Raw genomic sequence first — 16,301 nt, forward strand, 5'->3', positions numbered from 1 at the left:
CTTGGGGAAAAAGAAATCAAAATACAAACGTGGTTCTGCTCTATTAGCTCTGATTTGTGATATGAGAATATCACTACAAGTCTCATCACTTTATTATGAGTTCCAACTTCTGTTTTAACTAAAAAAAGTTACAAGATTTAAAAAAAAACAAACTGACCTCTCACCTTTCCTTAAGTGAGTCAAGTGTGTTATACTAATGATTTGATAGAAAACAGTTCAGTAGTGTTTCCTTCTCAAAGTGCAGTTTATGGACCACTTCCATCCTCGTCACCTGACTTGTTTATTAAAAATGAAGACCCTTATGTGCCACCTGCTGTATCTAAATTTCCACGGGGCAGATCCAAGAAAAACGTTACTTCGATGCTTCTCACTTACATATTTGAAAGCAGTAGTGTGTCGATAAGAGGACTGCTTTTAGTCAGACACACCTAGGTATGCATCTTGGTTCCACTACTTTACTAACTAAAAATAATAATAGCATAAACTTTAAAAGGCTGCGAGTGAGGATTATATGAAATAATACACGTAATACACTTAGCACAGTACCTGCCACCTAATAAGCAATCATTTCAAAATATTTTAACAAAAAACTAAGTAATATTCTACAACATTCTTATAGAAGTAAAATCTACCAATACTATAATCAAGTGTTTCTGACTTTTCCCCAGTACGGCAACAACCATAAAACTGAGGAGTATAACTACATTCCAAAATTTGGGAAAAATGAGGTGGGATACCCATTATTTCACCACTAATACGAACGCTGTTAGCATTTTGATATACTTTCTTCCAGTCTTTCTTTCATACCTGTTTTATCTTTTATTACAAGTGAGAAGCATAAAAGGTATGTGACTATGTTTCCCATTTTTGTTTTCCCACAGGATTCCTAACTGTAATTCTTAATCACTAAATGTCTACTGAGCTATCAAAATGTACTCAAACATCATTTCATGTGTAAATTACATTACAGTATATTAGGTTTATAATTTTTTCTTTTACTACTATAAAAACTTACTGAACACAACCTTTTCCGTATTAAGGATTACTTTTTTAAGAATCATAGAAGTACAATGATTTCATCAAAAAAAATCTGCATTATGCTTCCTGTTATAATGTAAATTCCCTCCCCAAATCAAAGTACAAATGTACTATACGGTAATATGAATATGCCAGCACCATCCTACCCATATATGCACTGGCAATTATTTTATATTTAAAAATTAGAAAGAGTAACCAACAGAATATAGTTACAGTTTTATTTGTACTTTTTCGGATTCCTAGTGAGGTTGAACATCTTGATTCTCTGGTTGTCTATCATTATTCCACCTGTGATGACCGCATACACATCATTTCACCACTGGAGTTTTAGTGTTTTCTAACCAATTTGTACAAGTTCTTTGTGTAAGAAGACAATATCCACTTACTGCAATATTAATTCACTGCAAGTATTTTTCTGAGCCTGGAACTCATCCTTTCTCTAGTGTTGACAATACATTAGTTTAGTTTTTCTGTGATTAAATATTATATCAAGAACATATTTGGTATATGGTATCAGATGATCTAAACTCATTTTTCTCCTCAAATTGGCAACCAGGCGTATCAGTGACATTCATTAAATTTCATTTTATTCTACCACTGATTTGTAGTATGTGATAAATTCTTGGTAAATTGCTATATGTAATGTGGTTTACTCCTGTATTAACTACTGGGTTCCATAATAGGCCTATTCTTCTGGCAATAGTACCATGTTCTAATTTTTATAGTTTAAAAAAGTTTTAATATCTAGACTTGCTCATTTCCCTTCATTAGGCTTAATGGTTTAGTTTTGACTTTTACATTGAAATATTAAAAAAAAAAAAACCAAAATTCTTCTATGATTGAAAAGATTTATGTGACTATGAAACTAAATTACTACCTCAAAGATACAAGAGGGCTTTGAACATCACAATTATCCCTTGCAAAAAATAGCTATCATTGTGGAAATATACTGAATTTTATAAAACAGGGAGCTCCTGTGGTATACCTTGCATTTAACAACATTCATAGACTTTTAGTAAAACCCAGAAGGGGCAATATTAATATAATCTAATTTAAACACAGACAGGACAACGAATCTTCAAAATCAGATAGTAGGATTCTGCAAGCAACCAAAACCTGTCCCCAGCATAACAGTATAACAACTCTAATATTAATTTACAGTTAAATTTTATTCTTTATATTCAGTTACTCCCAGGCAACGTTCAAACATTCAAACTTTTCTTAATTTTTTTTAATAATTCTACTAATGCAAAAAAAAAAAAAATCAATTTTACCCTTTAAAGAAATAAAATGATGACCTATAAAGGTTCTATTTTGGAATCAGGCATGAAAGATTTTTTTGCCTCCTTCAGAGATAAATTTTTAATTTAATAATGTGGAGTATAAGGCTTGAGACAAATTTACTTTGCAGCTAACAGTTCAGGAATGTGTTCCTTATGCCCAATGAATAATAAATATCACATTAAATATGTATTTTCCAAACGTGCTGATTAAAACATAATAAATTCCAGCTTCTCTTAGAACAGATGTGAAGTGACACTGCTGCTCAGACATTTTAAGTATTACAGTAAACTGAAAATTCAATTTGTGGTTTTAACAACGTAACATCTGCAGCAAATCGGCCTTTGAAATTCGAACAATACATTAGGATTCAAAATCATATATATATATATATAAATATATTCAGATTAACACTATCTTGCCCAAAGAAAAAACCTTTTTTAAAAATTTTGGAAATTCTGTTTGAAGTCAGTTATTACTAATTTTATTTTAAAAGCCAACAACCTAAAACTGTAAATACAGCTTATTTTAAAAATGTATAAGGTTTTAGAGCATGAAAATATTATTCATCTTCAACTTTGTAGGAAAATCATTTTTACAGAAAGAACAAATGAAAAGAATTGCTATGATATACCTAACAATAGCATAAAACATTACGACTTGACAGGATCACTGTATTAGAAAGATGTCATTATCATTAATTCCTCATTTTCTGAAGGTCAGGGAACACCTATTATGTTTTCTTGAAAATAAAGACAGTCCAAAGGCTATTGCTGCATGACCTGCTTATGTTCTGAATTCATTTTTTATTTTGGATATTTATAGCAATTTACATGAACAAAAGTTAAGAGATAACTGATCATGTCTCATTACATATAGATAGTAGAAAACGAAAAGTCAAGTATGAAACGTTTGAACATGTCCCTCTAAGGAGTTGGTAAAGTAGTCTATGTTACCTGAACAGGTGCAATAACAGCACAGGGGCCACCTTCAAACTGTTCTAATGCAGATCCCTCTGCTTCACTAAACACAAACCCTAAAAATGAAAGCAAGTAGCAAAGATTAAAAAGGTAATTCAAACAGCAGCCCAAAGAATTTTTAACGTACTTTGCTTTGAGAAAGATCACTTATTACAAAAGCAAAATATCTCCAATTTATTCAGGCACAGTGGTTCTTAATTTTTTGGGGGATCAAGAAACTCTCTGAAAAAAGATCTGGAGCCTATGCTCCCACCCTGTGCCCCAAATGCATGTAAACACACACACACACTCACGCGTGCGCACACAAAGTTTGCACCTAGGGATCCCTCTAAGTGGACTAAGGGGATAAAGTGTGGACCTTAGTAAAAGAATACTAAATTAAATACTTTATTTGATGAAAGACAAGTCTATCTACTGAATTCAAATAGAATTTTTAGGATCCTTTCCATATAGAGTATTTTTTCAACCAAATCTTTGAGTCACATTCTATAAGCTAAAAATTAAAGGCATCATAGACAGGGAATGTGCTCATACTAGCTCTATCTCAATTTCACAATTACCCAACCAGCACCGACTGAGAGCAACTAGTAGATGTTCCTACAGACAGCATAGGGCCAGAAGTCCAGAGGACTGAGTTACTATCTGTATCACTGTTGGGAAATCATTTCGCCTCCCTAGGTCTCTGTGTACTTATCTTTAAAATGATCGTTTCCAATTCCAACATGCTAGGAATATGTAAAGTTTCACTAATGGTTGTAGTTCAGTCATTCATCCCACGAACACTTAATGAACATAAAATACTACAGCAAGCATCTAGGATGTATGCATGAATAACAAAGTCCCTGGTCTGCAGGAGCCAACAGTATAGGTGAACATGGACATATGAACAAATAAATAATAAAGAAGAAGTGAATGTTAAAACAGAAGTATGGGGGCGCTTGGGTGGCTCAGTCGTTAAACATCTGCCTTCGGCTCAGGTCTTGATGGGATCGAACCCTGCATCGGGCTCCCTGCTCTGCGGGAAGCCTGTTTCTCCCTCTCCCACTCCCCCTGCTTGTGTTCCCTCTCTCACTGTGTCTCTCTTTGTCAAACAAATAAAATCTTTAAAAAAAAAAAACAAAAAACAGAAGTATGAAGACAGTATTATGGATACAGAAAGGAACGATTAACTCTGCCTGAGTCAAGTCACAACAGGTGACTTTGAGGCTGATCTTGAACAGGAATTTGTGAGGACGAGGATGAGGAATGACTTTCAGGTACAGAAAACTTACCTTTATTAAAGGAAAAAGGTTTGGTAAGAACAAGACAAGTTTATGGGGCAGGGGGAAATTTAACGTAGCTTAAGGGTAGCATGGGGGTAGGATGGGAGAGATGGTAAATGGGAGGGAAAGCTGACAGGAGGTTAATACTGGGAAGGGCCAGACCCTGACAAGTACTAAGTGAACTGTAATATGTTTAATACTGTTTTTTTTTCCTTTTTTAAAGGAATAGAATGGGGATGAGACTGTTTCAACAGCCATACAGAGATGTTATCGACCTAATAAAATTGACAATAGTATGGAGAGGGGAAACTCTATCTAAATAGTATTTCTTAGGTAAAAATTAAGATTTGATGAGTATGTGCAAGTGGGACAAAGAAATGAGAGCAGATTCTGAAGTTTCTAGCTTGAGACACTAGGTGATAACAATTGAGATAAGAAACAGCATAGAGGAGCCCATTCCATCCCACCTCTGCTCTCTTAACCTTTCAATCCCTCTCTTTCAAACAGTACTTAAACATGTCTCACATATTTAAAAAACAAAAAATCCTCCTTAAGAATCCACCCAAATTTCTTTTAGTAAAGAGCTGGAAACTTATGTAAACACAAAAACCTGCACACAGATGTTTACAGCTCCTTTATTCATAATTGCTAATATTTGGAAGCAACTAAGTTGTCCTTCAGTAACTGAATGGGGGGGTAAATGAGCTGCGGTACATCCAGACAACAAAATATAATTCAGCACTAAAAAATAAATGAGCTTAAAAGTCATGAAAAGACATGGAGGAACCTTAAGTGCATATTACTCAATGATGTAACCAACTGGAAAAGGCTACATACTGTATGATTCCAACTATAGGATATCCTAGAAAAGGCAGAACTATGAAGACCATAAAAAGATGAGTGGTTTCCGGGGATTGGTGGAGGGAGAAAGGGAAGAGGGATGATACACAAAGCACAGATTTTTAGGGCAGTGAAAATACTGTGAAACCATATTATACATTTGTCCAAACCCAGAGAATGTACAACACCAAGAGTGAGCTGTAAACTGTGGACCTTGGGTGATAATGATGTGTCAGTGCAGGTTCATCAATTAACAAATATTCCACCCTGGTGGGGTGTCTAACGCTAATAGGGAAGCCTACGCATTTTGTGGGAGCAGGAGGTATATGAGAAACCTCTGTAGCTTCCCCCACAGTTTTGCTGTCAACCGAAAACTGCTCTAAAAAAGTGAAGTCTAAATTTAAAAAATCCAGCTGACCATTAAAAAAAAAAAACCACCAAAAACTCCAACCACCACCCTCTCAAAGCCCACCTACTTGTCTTATATGCACTCTCTCAATCTCCTTACAATTATTCAACCTTACAATATTATTCTCCTTATAATTTATTTAACCCCCAAAATTTGGTTTTCAACCTCTGACTGCACCAAATTCATTCTCACCAAGTTCATCAATGACCAATACAGGCAAATTCTCAAGTCTTTTTTTATTTACTCTCCAGAGAATCACCTGAAATGCTGACCATGGACTTCTGAAAAACCTTTGCCCCTTGGCTTTACTGGTCCCTCTTGCTGCAAATTTTCCTTTTCAGTTTCTTCTCAGTTCCCTTGGTCAACTCCTCTTCAATGCTAATGTTCCTCATGCCTTGGCTTTAGGATCTATGGTTCTTTCATTCCATATATTTTCCTTAGGTAACTCATCTACTCTCAAGATTTCCATTACTGGTTTAATGAGAGAATTCTCAAATAGAGCCCAGATTATAATTCCAGACATAAACAGAGTTTAGTTTTCTTAACATGGTCCTGTATGATATGATTTCTACCTAAATCTCCTACCTCATCCTTTGCCACTCTTCCTCTTGGACTTCAGGCATGCTGAGCATCTTTCAGGTCCTCAAATATCCATTTTCTGTCAGGTTTCTTACCCTTTGAACATACTGTGCCCTGCACTTGAAACACCTGCTAATCCTTTGTCATCTTGAGGCAAGATCCTCTTGGTTCAAGACCCCAAAACATGACTTATATCTGTCCATTTCTATCCCATCTCTGGTCTACCCTGAGGTTCAAACCACTGTCATCTCTCATCTAGAATACTGTTAAGTTTCCAAGTAGATGCCCCCATTCCTCCCCACTTACCCCACCCCCCATCCTTATATGTTCACCATAGAGTTACCAGAGGAATATTTCAGACTTGGAAATCGGATTTTGTCACAGCCTACTTAATACATTTCAGTGGCTTCTCATGTGACTTTAGAACATCCCAAGGTCTTTACTTTAGCCCTAGTGCTTGCTGTTCCTTCTATATGCATTTCCCCTTCTCTCTTTAGAAACCTGAATCCTTCTCATTATTAAGGACTCATTTTAGGTGTTAACTTCTCAGAGATATTCCCTGATAAACCTAAGTAGGTCTCTCCTACCATCAGCATAACCAGTACTTTTTATAATCTATGATTACTTCATTATTGCTTGTTTACTTGTTTATTATTTGCCTTATAGGTATCTTGCCTATTCTGCTGACCAGTTTTCCTAGTGTAGTTAATGCTCAATAAATGCTTTTTGAACTGTTGCAAGGAAAGATAACAGGGGAGTCTGTTTCTAGGTGTGCCAAGTCCAGTTGTGAGATAACCATTTGGCAACATTTATTTATTTAACATTTTATTTATTTATTTGAGAGAGAGTTAAAGTGAGAGAGATCACAGAGGGAGAGGGAGAAGCAGACTCATCGCTGAGAGGAGAGCCCGATGCTGGGCTTGATCCCAGGACCCTGAGATCATGACCTGAGCCGAAGGCAGATGCTTAACTGAATGGGCCACTCAAGCACCATTTGGCAACATTTCTTAGAAGTGGGGAAATATGGGTCTGAAGCTCAGGGCAGGGATTAGGATTAAACACAGCAATTTGAATCATCCTCAACACTGGCAGTCAAAGTAAATGAGAACAAGTAAACAAAAATAATGGAGTTGGGAACATTAAAAAATAAGCAGAGGCTGAGTCAGCGAAGATGGACAAAGACTGGAAAGGTAAGAGAAAAACACACTGAAGTCCTCCAGGAAGCAAAGAGTAGTCACTTGCTACAAATGCTGCTGAGTAGAGTAAAAACATAAATTAAAACACTGGATTAAGCACATCTCTGGGAATACAAAAAAAGAAATCTAGAGCACTGGAGAGAGTAAGTGATTTAAAGTGATTCAGAATACAAGGAGAAAGAGTAAAAGCAAACTACTTTTTAAACAAATGAAGGCAAAAAATATGGTAACTTGAAGGGTAACTGGATAAAGAATTATTATTTATATAGACCGAAGGGCATGAGTTTAAAAACAGGAAAAGAGTGATTACATGGCAAAGAGGAAGTTTAAAGATTCCAAGTCTTAGAGTTGTGGTGTGGTTGGGGGGGTGAGGGGGGAAGGACTGGATAAAGAGAGGTTCTCAAAGTGTGGTCTATGGAAACTTGGAAATCTGAGACTCTTTCAGGGGATCTACTAGGGGTAAAAATAATTCTCATAAGGGTACTAAGACATTATTTGCCCTTTACACTGTGTTGACATTCAGAGCCATGGTACAAAAGCAGATAGTAGGTGTGACTGCTGGTGTCTCAGCACACACACACACACACACACACACACACACACACACACGAAGGCAGCGTCGTTAAACTGTATTAGCAGTTACCATACCAGTAAACAAAACCACCCTCTCTCAAACACACATACACAAAAGCCAATTTAACTAAAGAATGTCCTCACTGATGCTAATTTTATTAAATCTTGACCTTGAATAAAGCGTCCTTTTTAAAACTATTCTGCATGACAAAAAGGAAACTACCCATAAAGCACCTGTGCTACATACCTTGATGATGACTGATCTTTGTCTCAAGAAAAAGCATGTGTATAATTTCTGAATTGCAAGCTGTAAGTACTTTTTTGTAGAGCACTGTTTTTATTCTGAAGAGCTACTGACAAACTATGATTATTCAGACTTGGGTATGTGGCAAACCCTTTCTCAGAAGTGAATGAAGTGAGCCTGATACTTCAAGAAAAATAACTTTCAGTTATATTCGCCAGTGATAAAATTTCAGGCTTTCAAGCATAACTAAAATTTTGGAAAACCTGCATCTGCCACTGTGAACTTGACATCTCAATTCTTAGATATTTTTCTAATGAGATCAGTGGTGATATTAATAAATGTGATTTTTGATATTGAAATGTGTTATCATTTGGAATGTCTGAATAAACCAGTGGACCAATAACTTTCAAACGACTGATGCTTGCTGTTAGAAATGAATGCATGGGTAAAGATCCATTCAAAGTACAAGACAAACCAATGGTTTTCAATTTAACAGAGTACAAAAAATTCATTCATGTGGTTTCAGATTGCGTACTGAGAATAACCTCTAAGAAACTACTGTCAAGTTTTGGTGTAGTATCAAAGACAAATATCCACAATTACCTGAAAAGGCTGTTGTATGACTCCTACCTTACCAATTACAATCTTGGTGAGGCTGGATTTTCTGCATCCACTTCCTAACAACATATTACAACAGATTGAACAGAGAAGCAAATGTGAGGATCCAAGCTGTCTTCTAATGAGCCAGACATTAGAGAGACTTACAGAAATGTAAAACAATGCCTCAGGTCTCATTAATTTTATTTTTCATACTGAAGTCCTTAATAATTTCTCAGAGTATAATGGGGCCCCAAGTTAAAAAAACTTGAAAGCCACTGGCCTAGCAGAAGAAGTGAATCTTAGCAGGCTTCTAAATTAAATATATAGGCAAAGAGGAAGTGATATTACTGAATAAGAATGAGGGGAATGAGAGAGAGAGAGAGAGAGAGAGAACTGAGGAGAATGTTAATTCTAAAAAACAGGAAAAGCTGACAAGATAAAGAACTGAGAGAAATGCTGAGGGCTCAGCTAAGGTTTGATTACTGCATTTGTATTGATGCTGACCACAATTTTCTCCATTGATACGTAGCAGCCTGGGAGAAACGAAATGATGACAGGCTATATGGAGGATGAGAAACAGTTATGATGCACAGGACAAAGGAGCTCTAAGGGTGCTGGTTATCATGTCAAGACAACCAAATTTGAGGTCCAACATAGGAACAAGAGATGAAGCCAAGAGGCCCCCCACTCTGTCCAGTTCTGTTCCTAATGGAAATAAGCAAAGGATCCCTGACGTTGGGCCTAAGGGCAGAAGCGAAAACTAGAATCTATCAAACATTCGGGATATGTAATAAACATGAATCAGGAATGAATTCTTACCTTCCTTAAAATTACTAATAATGTAATGCAGTTTTCAAGATCCATGGGTGGGACTTATAGCTGAAATGAACTACAATGAGTTGCTTTTGTATAAAAATCCCATGGCGAGAATTCTAGGCAGATCTGCTGTACTCCAAATTCTGTTTAATTATGTATACATGTTTGAGTGTGCTAACTGATAATGAGCAAAAGGCTATAATGAAATAAATATAATGAAATAAAGTCAACTAAATGTAAATTAAGTATTCTATGCTAAAACAGGACTAGGCTAAGTAGGCTTCTTCCTTTATAATAAGGTTTCACTTGAGTTTAATTTTTTAGGATATACAGTTATTTTTCTTGTATTCTTATATTCAAATTATCTCCTACTTTTAAAAGGAATTATCTTTTCACAAAATGGTTTTTTCTGATTAGATCTGAAATTAGCCATCTAAAGCATCTGATCCTAAATACATAATTTTGTATCACATTCCACAGTACTACAGACATAGAAATCTGTTTTATAGCTCGTAACTAATTTAAACCTGAGCCATGAACCTCTTTGTAATTTTCCAATCTTTTACTTTCATATGACTTACTATGCATATATACGTTACTCAAATCATGTTTTTTAACTTCTGCCTCCATAATTCTAGGCTCCCAAGTAAACAAAGCCCTTAGAAAGACTTGGTTTGTCATTACAAACTCAATGATATTGGTTGAGTCAAATCTGAACTGTGCCTTCGTTTCCTCCTCTATAAAGATGAGGAAAACTACATTTATCCTTTGCTATCTCGCAAGGTTATTGCATGGATTAAATAAGAATTCCAAAAACTGTAAAGCATAATGCAATGTAAGATATTATGATAGATACTTTGAACTAAAAAACAAAAGTATTTGTATTCAAAGTACCAAGAAATTAACTTTGTCATATAAGCTTACAAATTTTAAGTTTAAAAGAACTGGATCTTAGGTGACATGATTCAGGTAGGCTGGAGAAAGGAGTATATCCTTGAGAGAAATAAGAGGCATCCAACAACAAAAACCTCTGAAGTGGTATGATCCACATTATTCTCATTTTGGAAGAAAAATTAATTAATAATGGTGTATCAGGGTGCCTGGGTGGCTCAGTCGGTTAAGCGTCTGACTCTTGGTTTCAGCTCAGGTTATGATCTCAGGGTCATGAGAAAGAGCCCCATGTTGGGCTCTGCCCTGGGCTGGGAGCCTGCTAAAAATTCTAGCTCCCTCTGCCCCTCCCCCTACTTGTGCATGCTTGCTCACCCTCTCTCAATAATAATAACAATAATAATTATACTGGTTTATCATTTACTTTGGTAAAATGTTAAATCATTATAATAAATGTATTAACTTGTAAATACATTTGATACTTATATTTTAACTGATCCCTCACTTATCATGTTGTTATTTTTTTCATATTACATAACAAAAATTGTCCTATATCAAAAGTCCAAACTCTTAATTTCAGCCAACTACAGCTCCATTCCCCTTCCACCTCCATGAGGCCCCCCAAAACAATGAACTGGTATAAACAGGAATTGTGTTTCTCTCTCTTGGGTTAATCTTATACACTAAACAATAAAATAACTTAAAGCTTAGGAGAAAGAGGGGGGAAAAGGAAAAAAAAAATGATTTCTCAGAGCTTATAATCTAGATCAGGATTTAGATCATGCTTATAATCTAGATCATGTTTCTGTAAATGCAGTTTTGGAACACAGCCATACCTATATTATCTAGGGCTGCTTTTGCTGCAATGGCAGAGAGGAGTATTGAGACAGAAACAATAAATGCAGCTGACTCTTTTACAGAAAAAGTCTGCCAAACACTGAACTAGACAATCAATACTGAAAAGAAAACAGAAATTCCCAGTAAGTCAAAATGTTTTCATTTATAATAAGATTTATACTTACTCCTGTCAGATCTAGATGACTCTTATTTTGGTTCTGCTGGGAGTTGATCTATCGCACCACTTGCTACCATCCCCAGTACTACTATCCTGGTCTAAGCCACCATCTCTACCCCAATGGATTACTGCAAATGTCTCTCGTTTGATCTTGCTGTCTCACTCAAGCCACTACACTTTATCCTCAAACACAGCAGTCAGTTTAAAAACTTGTCATGTCATTTCTCTCCTCTGCTCCAAACCTTGCAATGACCTCTCATTTCATTCAGAATAAACGCCAAAGTCCTTACCATGGCCTGTAAGGCTTTACTGGCCATTGTATGAAAATTATTTTTTACATCATCTTTTATTACTCTCCCCTTCCCTCATTCCCTCTTCAGCTGAACTAGTTTCCTTCCTGCTCCTTGAACAAAAAGCCAGGAATACTCTGCCTCAAGTCTTTTATAATGGCTATTCTCACTGCCTAGAACACTCTTCAGATAACTGCATAACTAACTGAGTTGCTTCTAGTGTTTGCTCAAATCTCCTCTTAAAATAAGGCCTAGCCACACCACCCCATTCCACAACTCCCTATTTCTTTACCTTCTAACTATTACATGTACTTCATTTGTGCTATGCTTATTATTTGTCTGCCTTCCCATCCTACCTACCAAGTCTAACCTGCAGAGGCCTAGGAACACCGCTATAGTTTGTGGGAAAGGGGCGAGGATAAATGGTGCTTCTGAATAAGAGGTAGAAAATACACACTTTTCTTAAAAAATGATCACAGGCAATTGAGCAGGAGGGAAGGAGGCAGGAGTAGAGACTCAATTTCCAAGTTAGAAAATAACAACTGCAAATCTTTAAATTATGTGACTTACTGTCTTTCAAAGAAAAACTGGCAAAAAAAAAAAAAAAACCCACACAAACCAAAACCCCATAAAACCCTGTTTTTTTCCGCAAAGAAAAAGGAATTGCAGAAGAGAATTATCTAAAACTGCCAAATGAATTAAACTATGGGCCACTTCTGTGGCTCACTGACTTCACATATTATCTGAAACTGCCAGATCAATTAAGAAAAAAACCCAACTCGGTGCTGCAGCAACTCCTGCAGCTTGTTTTAATGTATCAAAAAAAAAAATTTAATGTGATCAACATGGGTTCATAAATGGAATGTGCCTAAACATAATTTTACAAATATTTACCCTAAACATCTTACACTTTAACTTGCTTCCAAAAACTTATAAGATTACAGTTGTCAAAGCACAGTTACAGACTAGAAAATAGAGCCAAAGTTGGTGTCACATTACAAATGCATTAAGGCAAATGCAGCAAAGCAAGGTCTTGTGCCTATTCTCATAATCCCAAATGACTGCCAAAGCAATCTTTAGCAATGATTTCTGCCTCTAAATGAATAAATGAATACAACAGTTAACATCGCAAAGCCAGTAACCAACCTCCCTCTGATTCAGAGGTGGTAACTTAAAAATACATATTTGGTCACCTGAAAATCTTGATCAATGTAAGACCATGAGGAATTATATATCCACAATATAAACATACTCTAAAAAGAAAAAAAAATCCTTTATTTTTAAATGGCAATGACTGAATGAATCTTAAGGAACTTCTTGCGGCACAGCATTTTCGAATGTCATTATAAAGTTGTATTTTAAATAATGATCATGTATCCTCTATGCTTCAATATAAAATAAAAGTAAAAAAATAATGATTATTCATCAAATAAACAATTTCTTGTAATTGTCAGGTCACGGCTAGAGAGTGATCTTTGGCTTAGCCTACAATTAAACGCTTTTTAAATTAAGTCTTAAGAACCTCCATTGTCTTGAGTGTTTACTGTATGTCAGATATCGTGCTAAGTGCCTCAATGGACTTACATGCCTTCAATCCTCACAACGACCCTGTAAGGTTGACACTACTATTATCTGCATTTTACAGAGAAGGAAACTGAGGCTTAAGTAAATTAAACAACTTGAATCTGGAACCAAAGCACACCTGTTCCAAAGCCTTCTCTTAACCATTATTAGAATGGCCTCTGAATTCTCCTGGAATCTGCATCACAGCATTAACATAAACAAGGCTGAATACTATCTTATTCTATGTTGTAAAAGCTTAATTAATGCTAACTACTTACACAGGAAGTAAATTTTTCTTAATCCTTCACAGCCTTGTATACTTCTGGGCTGTTCACTATTAGGATAAATTAAGTCAAAGTAGAAAGTAAGCTTTTTAAAATCTGCAAATGCAGGAGCCCAAGATTTCAGAAAATATTACTTCAGTGACGTAATTAAAATGTGTAAAAAGAACCAAACTAATTACATGTTAAGGTTCGGAAACTCAAAGGAATATAGTGCTGTATTAGGAATTGGGAGACTTGTAATTCACTCCCATTCTATAAATTTGTGCAACTTTGTCCTGTTTAGCCCCACCACTCATCTTCCTGATAGCAAAAAAAGAGTGATGGACTAAATAAGCTGACTGTAATACATTATGAGTCTAATTTTACCAGCTCTTAAATGAGGCATATCTGGGAGAGAGGAAGGGATTTACTTAAACCCCGAATTTTTGTTACAAAATACACACTATGAGGTAGGAATTTGGATTTACTATGCTAAAATTGCCCCAAATCCTTTGAGAACAGGTATTCTCTAAATAAATGATTTAATAATAAGAACGAATAACTATTATTTACTGGCCTGTGATGTTTTACATACTTACATTACCAATCCTTCTGACTCCAAAGGCTCTTAACCTCACTTAACTTCACCAGTCTTTCTGAAGTCACCTTAAATAGTGTGCAATGTTGTGTTTTATTATAATTTCAGAATTACAGATAATTGCTAGCATCCTTAAGTACCTAACGCAGGGCCTGGCACAGTGCAGAAATTCAATAAATGGTAGTTTTTATTTCGTTAGTATTCGTATTAATAAAACTTCTTACATAACTCAAAATCCTGTCTGGATAATTAGACCAGCACAGAAAGTGCTATGATCCACATTTCCTTTTAACTGTAATATATACTAAACCATCTCAAAGCCCGGGATGCTTTGGGTCAAGAGAGCACCCGATAGCAAGCCACACTATATTCATACACCGAGTACTACGGCTAGCCACGTAATTAAAATACAAACAACAGAGCTGCTTTCTGGAATTAGCCACTTTGACTTTCCTGTGGACTTCGCTCTCTCCAAAATTAATCCAAACACAAATATCATGAAGCCTTGTTAGTGGGTAATGATTCAGGGGGCCGCAACACTTCCCGAGAAACTGACCCCGGGGCACAGAGCGCACCCTCAGTGTCGCACACCGCAGCCCAACAACCACCCCTGCTCTCCGGCCGGAGGGCAGCCCAGGGAGTGGCAGAGGCGCTTCGGGGCTTTAGAGTAACCATTTAGCTGTTACCATTCTCCTACCCAACCACTCCCCCCAAGGCAGGCAGGGCGTTTCTAGAAAGTCCAGTTTCAGAACTGAGCAGGGCAACCGGGACAGAGTGCGGGGCAAGACAGGGGGCACAGCAAGCGGCTGGAAGTCAGAGCCCAGCCAGGGTACCTTGCGTCCAGCGGCAGAAGATGGTGTCAGAGAGACCGGGGCTGCTCTTGGTGCCCCACACCAGCTCCATCAGCTCTTTAGTCAGTTCGGACATGATGGGGTACCGGCGAGCGGGTCTTCGCTTTCAGGACTCCTGCCCCGGAACATGGGGAAGGGGCGCCTTCGGAGACAGGAGTTGCAGGACGGCAGCGGCAAAAGAGCTCGGGGGTTGGACGCGAGGAAGACGAAAGGAGATCTACTTGCAGAGACCGCGCCTGTCAAGCCAGCCAAAGCGGCAGCAAGGAGTTTCCCGTACCGGAAGTGCCGGGCCACTTCCGGCTCCCCTTTCGCTACCGCCCCCCACGCCAGGAGGGCCCCGGAGTCACCTCCCCGGAAGCGGAAGTGGGGGGGCAGGAAGAGCTTCGGACCTCTCGGGAGGTCACCCGCCTTCCTGAGCTCAGCCTCGGGCTTTAGGTGGGGTGGTAGCTTTTGCGCTGGCAGACACGCCGCGTTCCCTGGGCGGTGGCATGTTTTTTACCATCCAGGAACACCTTCCTCGGCGCACTGCCGTGGTCTTAGCTGTAGGCTCTGAGGACCAAACCTTAGGGCCTGAACATAGCCTAGTCTTTAAAATTTGTAATATTAGTTATACTGAACTACACTCTAAGACGATGGTTGAGTCTCAGCGAGGAAACATCCATGTTTGTGTGGAGAGCCACCAATAATGTAAGGCTGTCAGCCTGTATGCCTCGATAAATCGTATAAAGTCTAGCCAACTATTATATACATTACCGAAGGGTGTGGTGTAATGTGCATTATAGAAATATCTCTACCGGATGTAATGCAGAATTACAAAGCTATTTATAGGGAAACAGATTCAAAGCAGCCTGTCGTGGTAACTTCTCTGTAACTTGCTTATGACCGTTACCTTCATCCTAGTATTTGCAAAGAATTACTTACTCATCCTAGTATTTGCAAAGAATTACTTACTTATACTACGGATATAAATTTATGGAAGTCAAGGACTTGTCTTATTCATAGTACCTAGTGGTGC

At 37.3% G+C, this 16,301-nt stretch overlaps 1 protein-coding gene across 2 annotated transcripts in view; it reads right to left on the bottom strand.

Moving 5' to 3' along the window:
• The window catches only part of MINDY3 (MINDY lysine 48 deubiquitinase 3), an 86,945-nt gene extending 71,372 nt beyond the window's left edge, over nucleotides 1–15,573 (bottom strand). For both annotated transcript variants that reach the window (XM_032425586.1, XM_032425585.1), the window contains exons 1-2: nucleotides 15,269–15,573; nucleotides 3,276–3,355 (exon numbers count right to left, since the gene is read on the bottom strand). In XM_032425586.1, coding sequence (XP_032281477.1) covers nucleotides 3,276–3,355; nucleotides 15,269–15,362 — 174 coding nt within the window. In that variant the 5' untranslated portion in view covers nucleotides 15,363–15,573. The remainder of the gene's footprint in view (nucleotides 1–3,275; nucleotides 3,356–15,268) is intronic.
• Between the last annotated feature and the right edge of the window lie 728 nt (nucleotides 15,574–16,301).

This window comes from Phoca vitulina, unplaced genomic scaffold (assembly GCF_004348235.1).
Source record: "Phoca vitulina isolate PV1807 unplaced genomic scaffold, GSC_HSeal_1.0 scaffold33, whole genome shotgun sequence".
Lineage (NCBI taxonomy): Eukaryota > Metazoa > Chordata > Mammalia > Carnivora > Phocidae > Phoca > Phoca vitulina.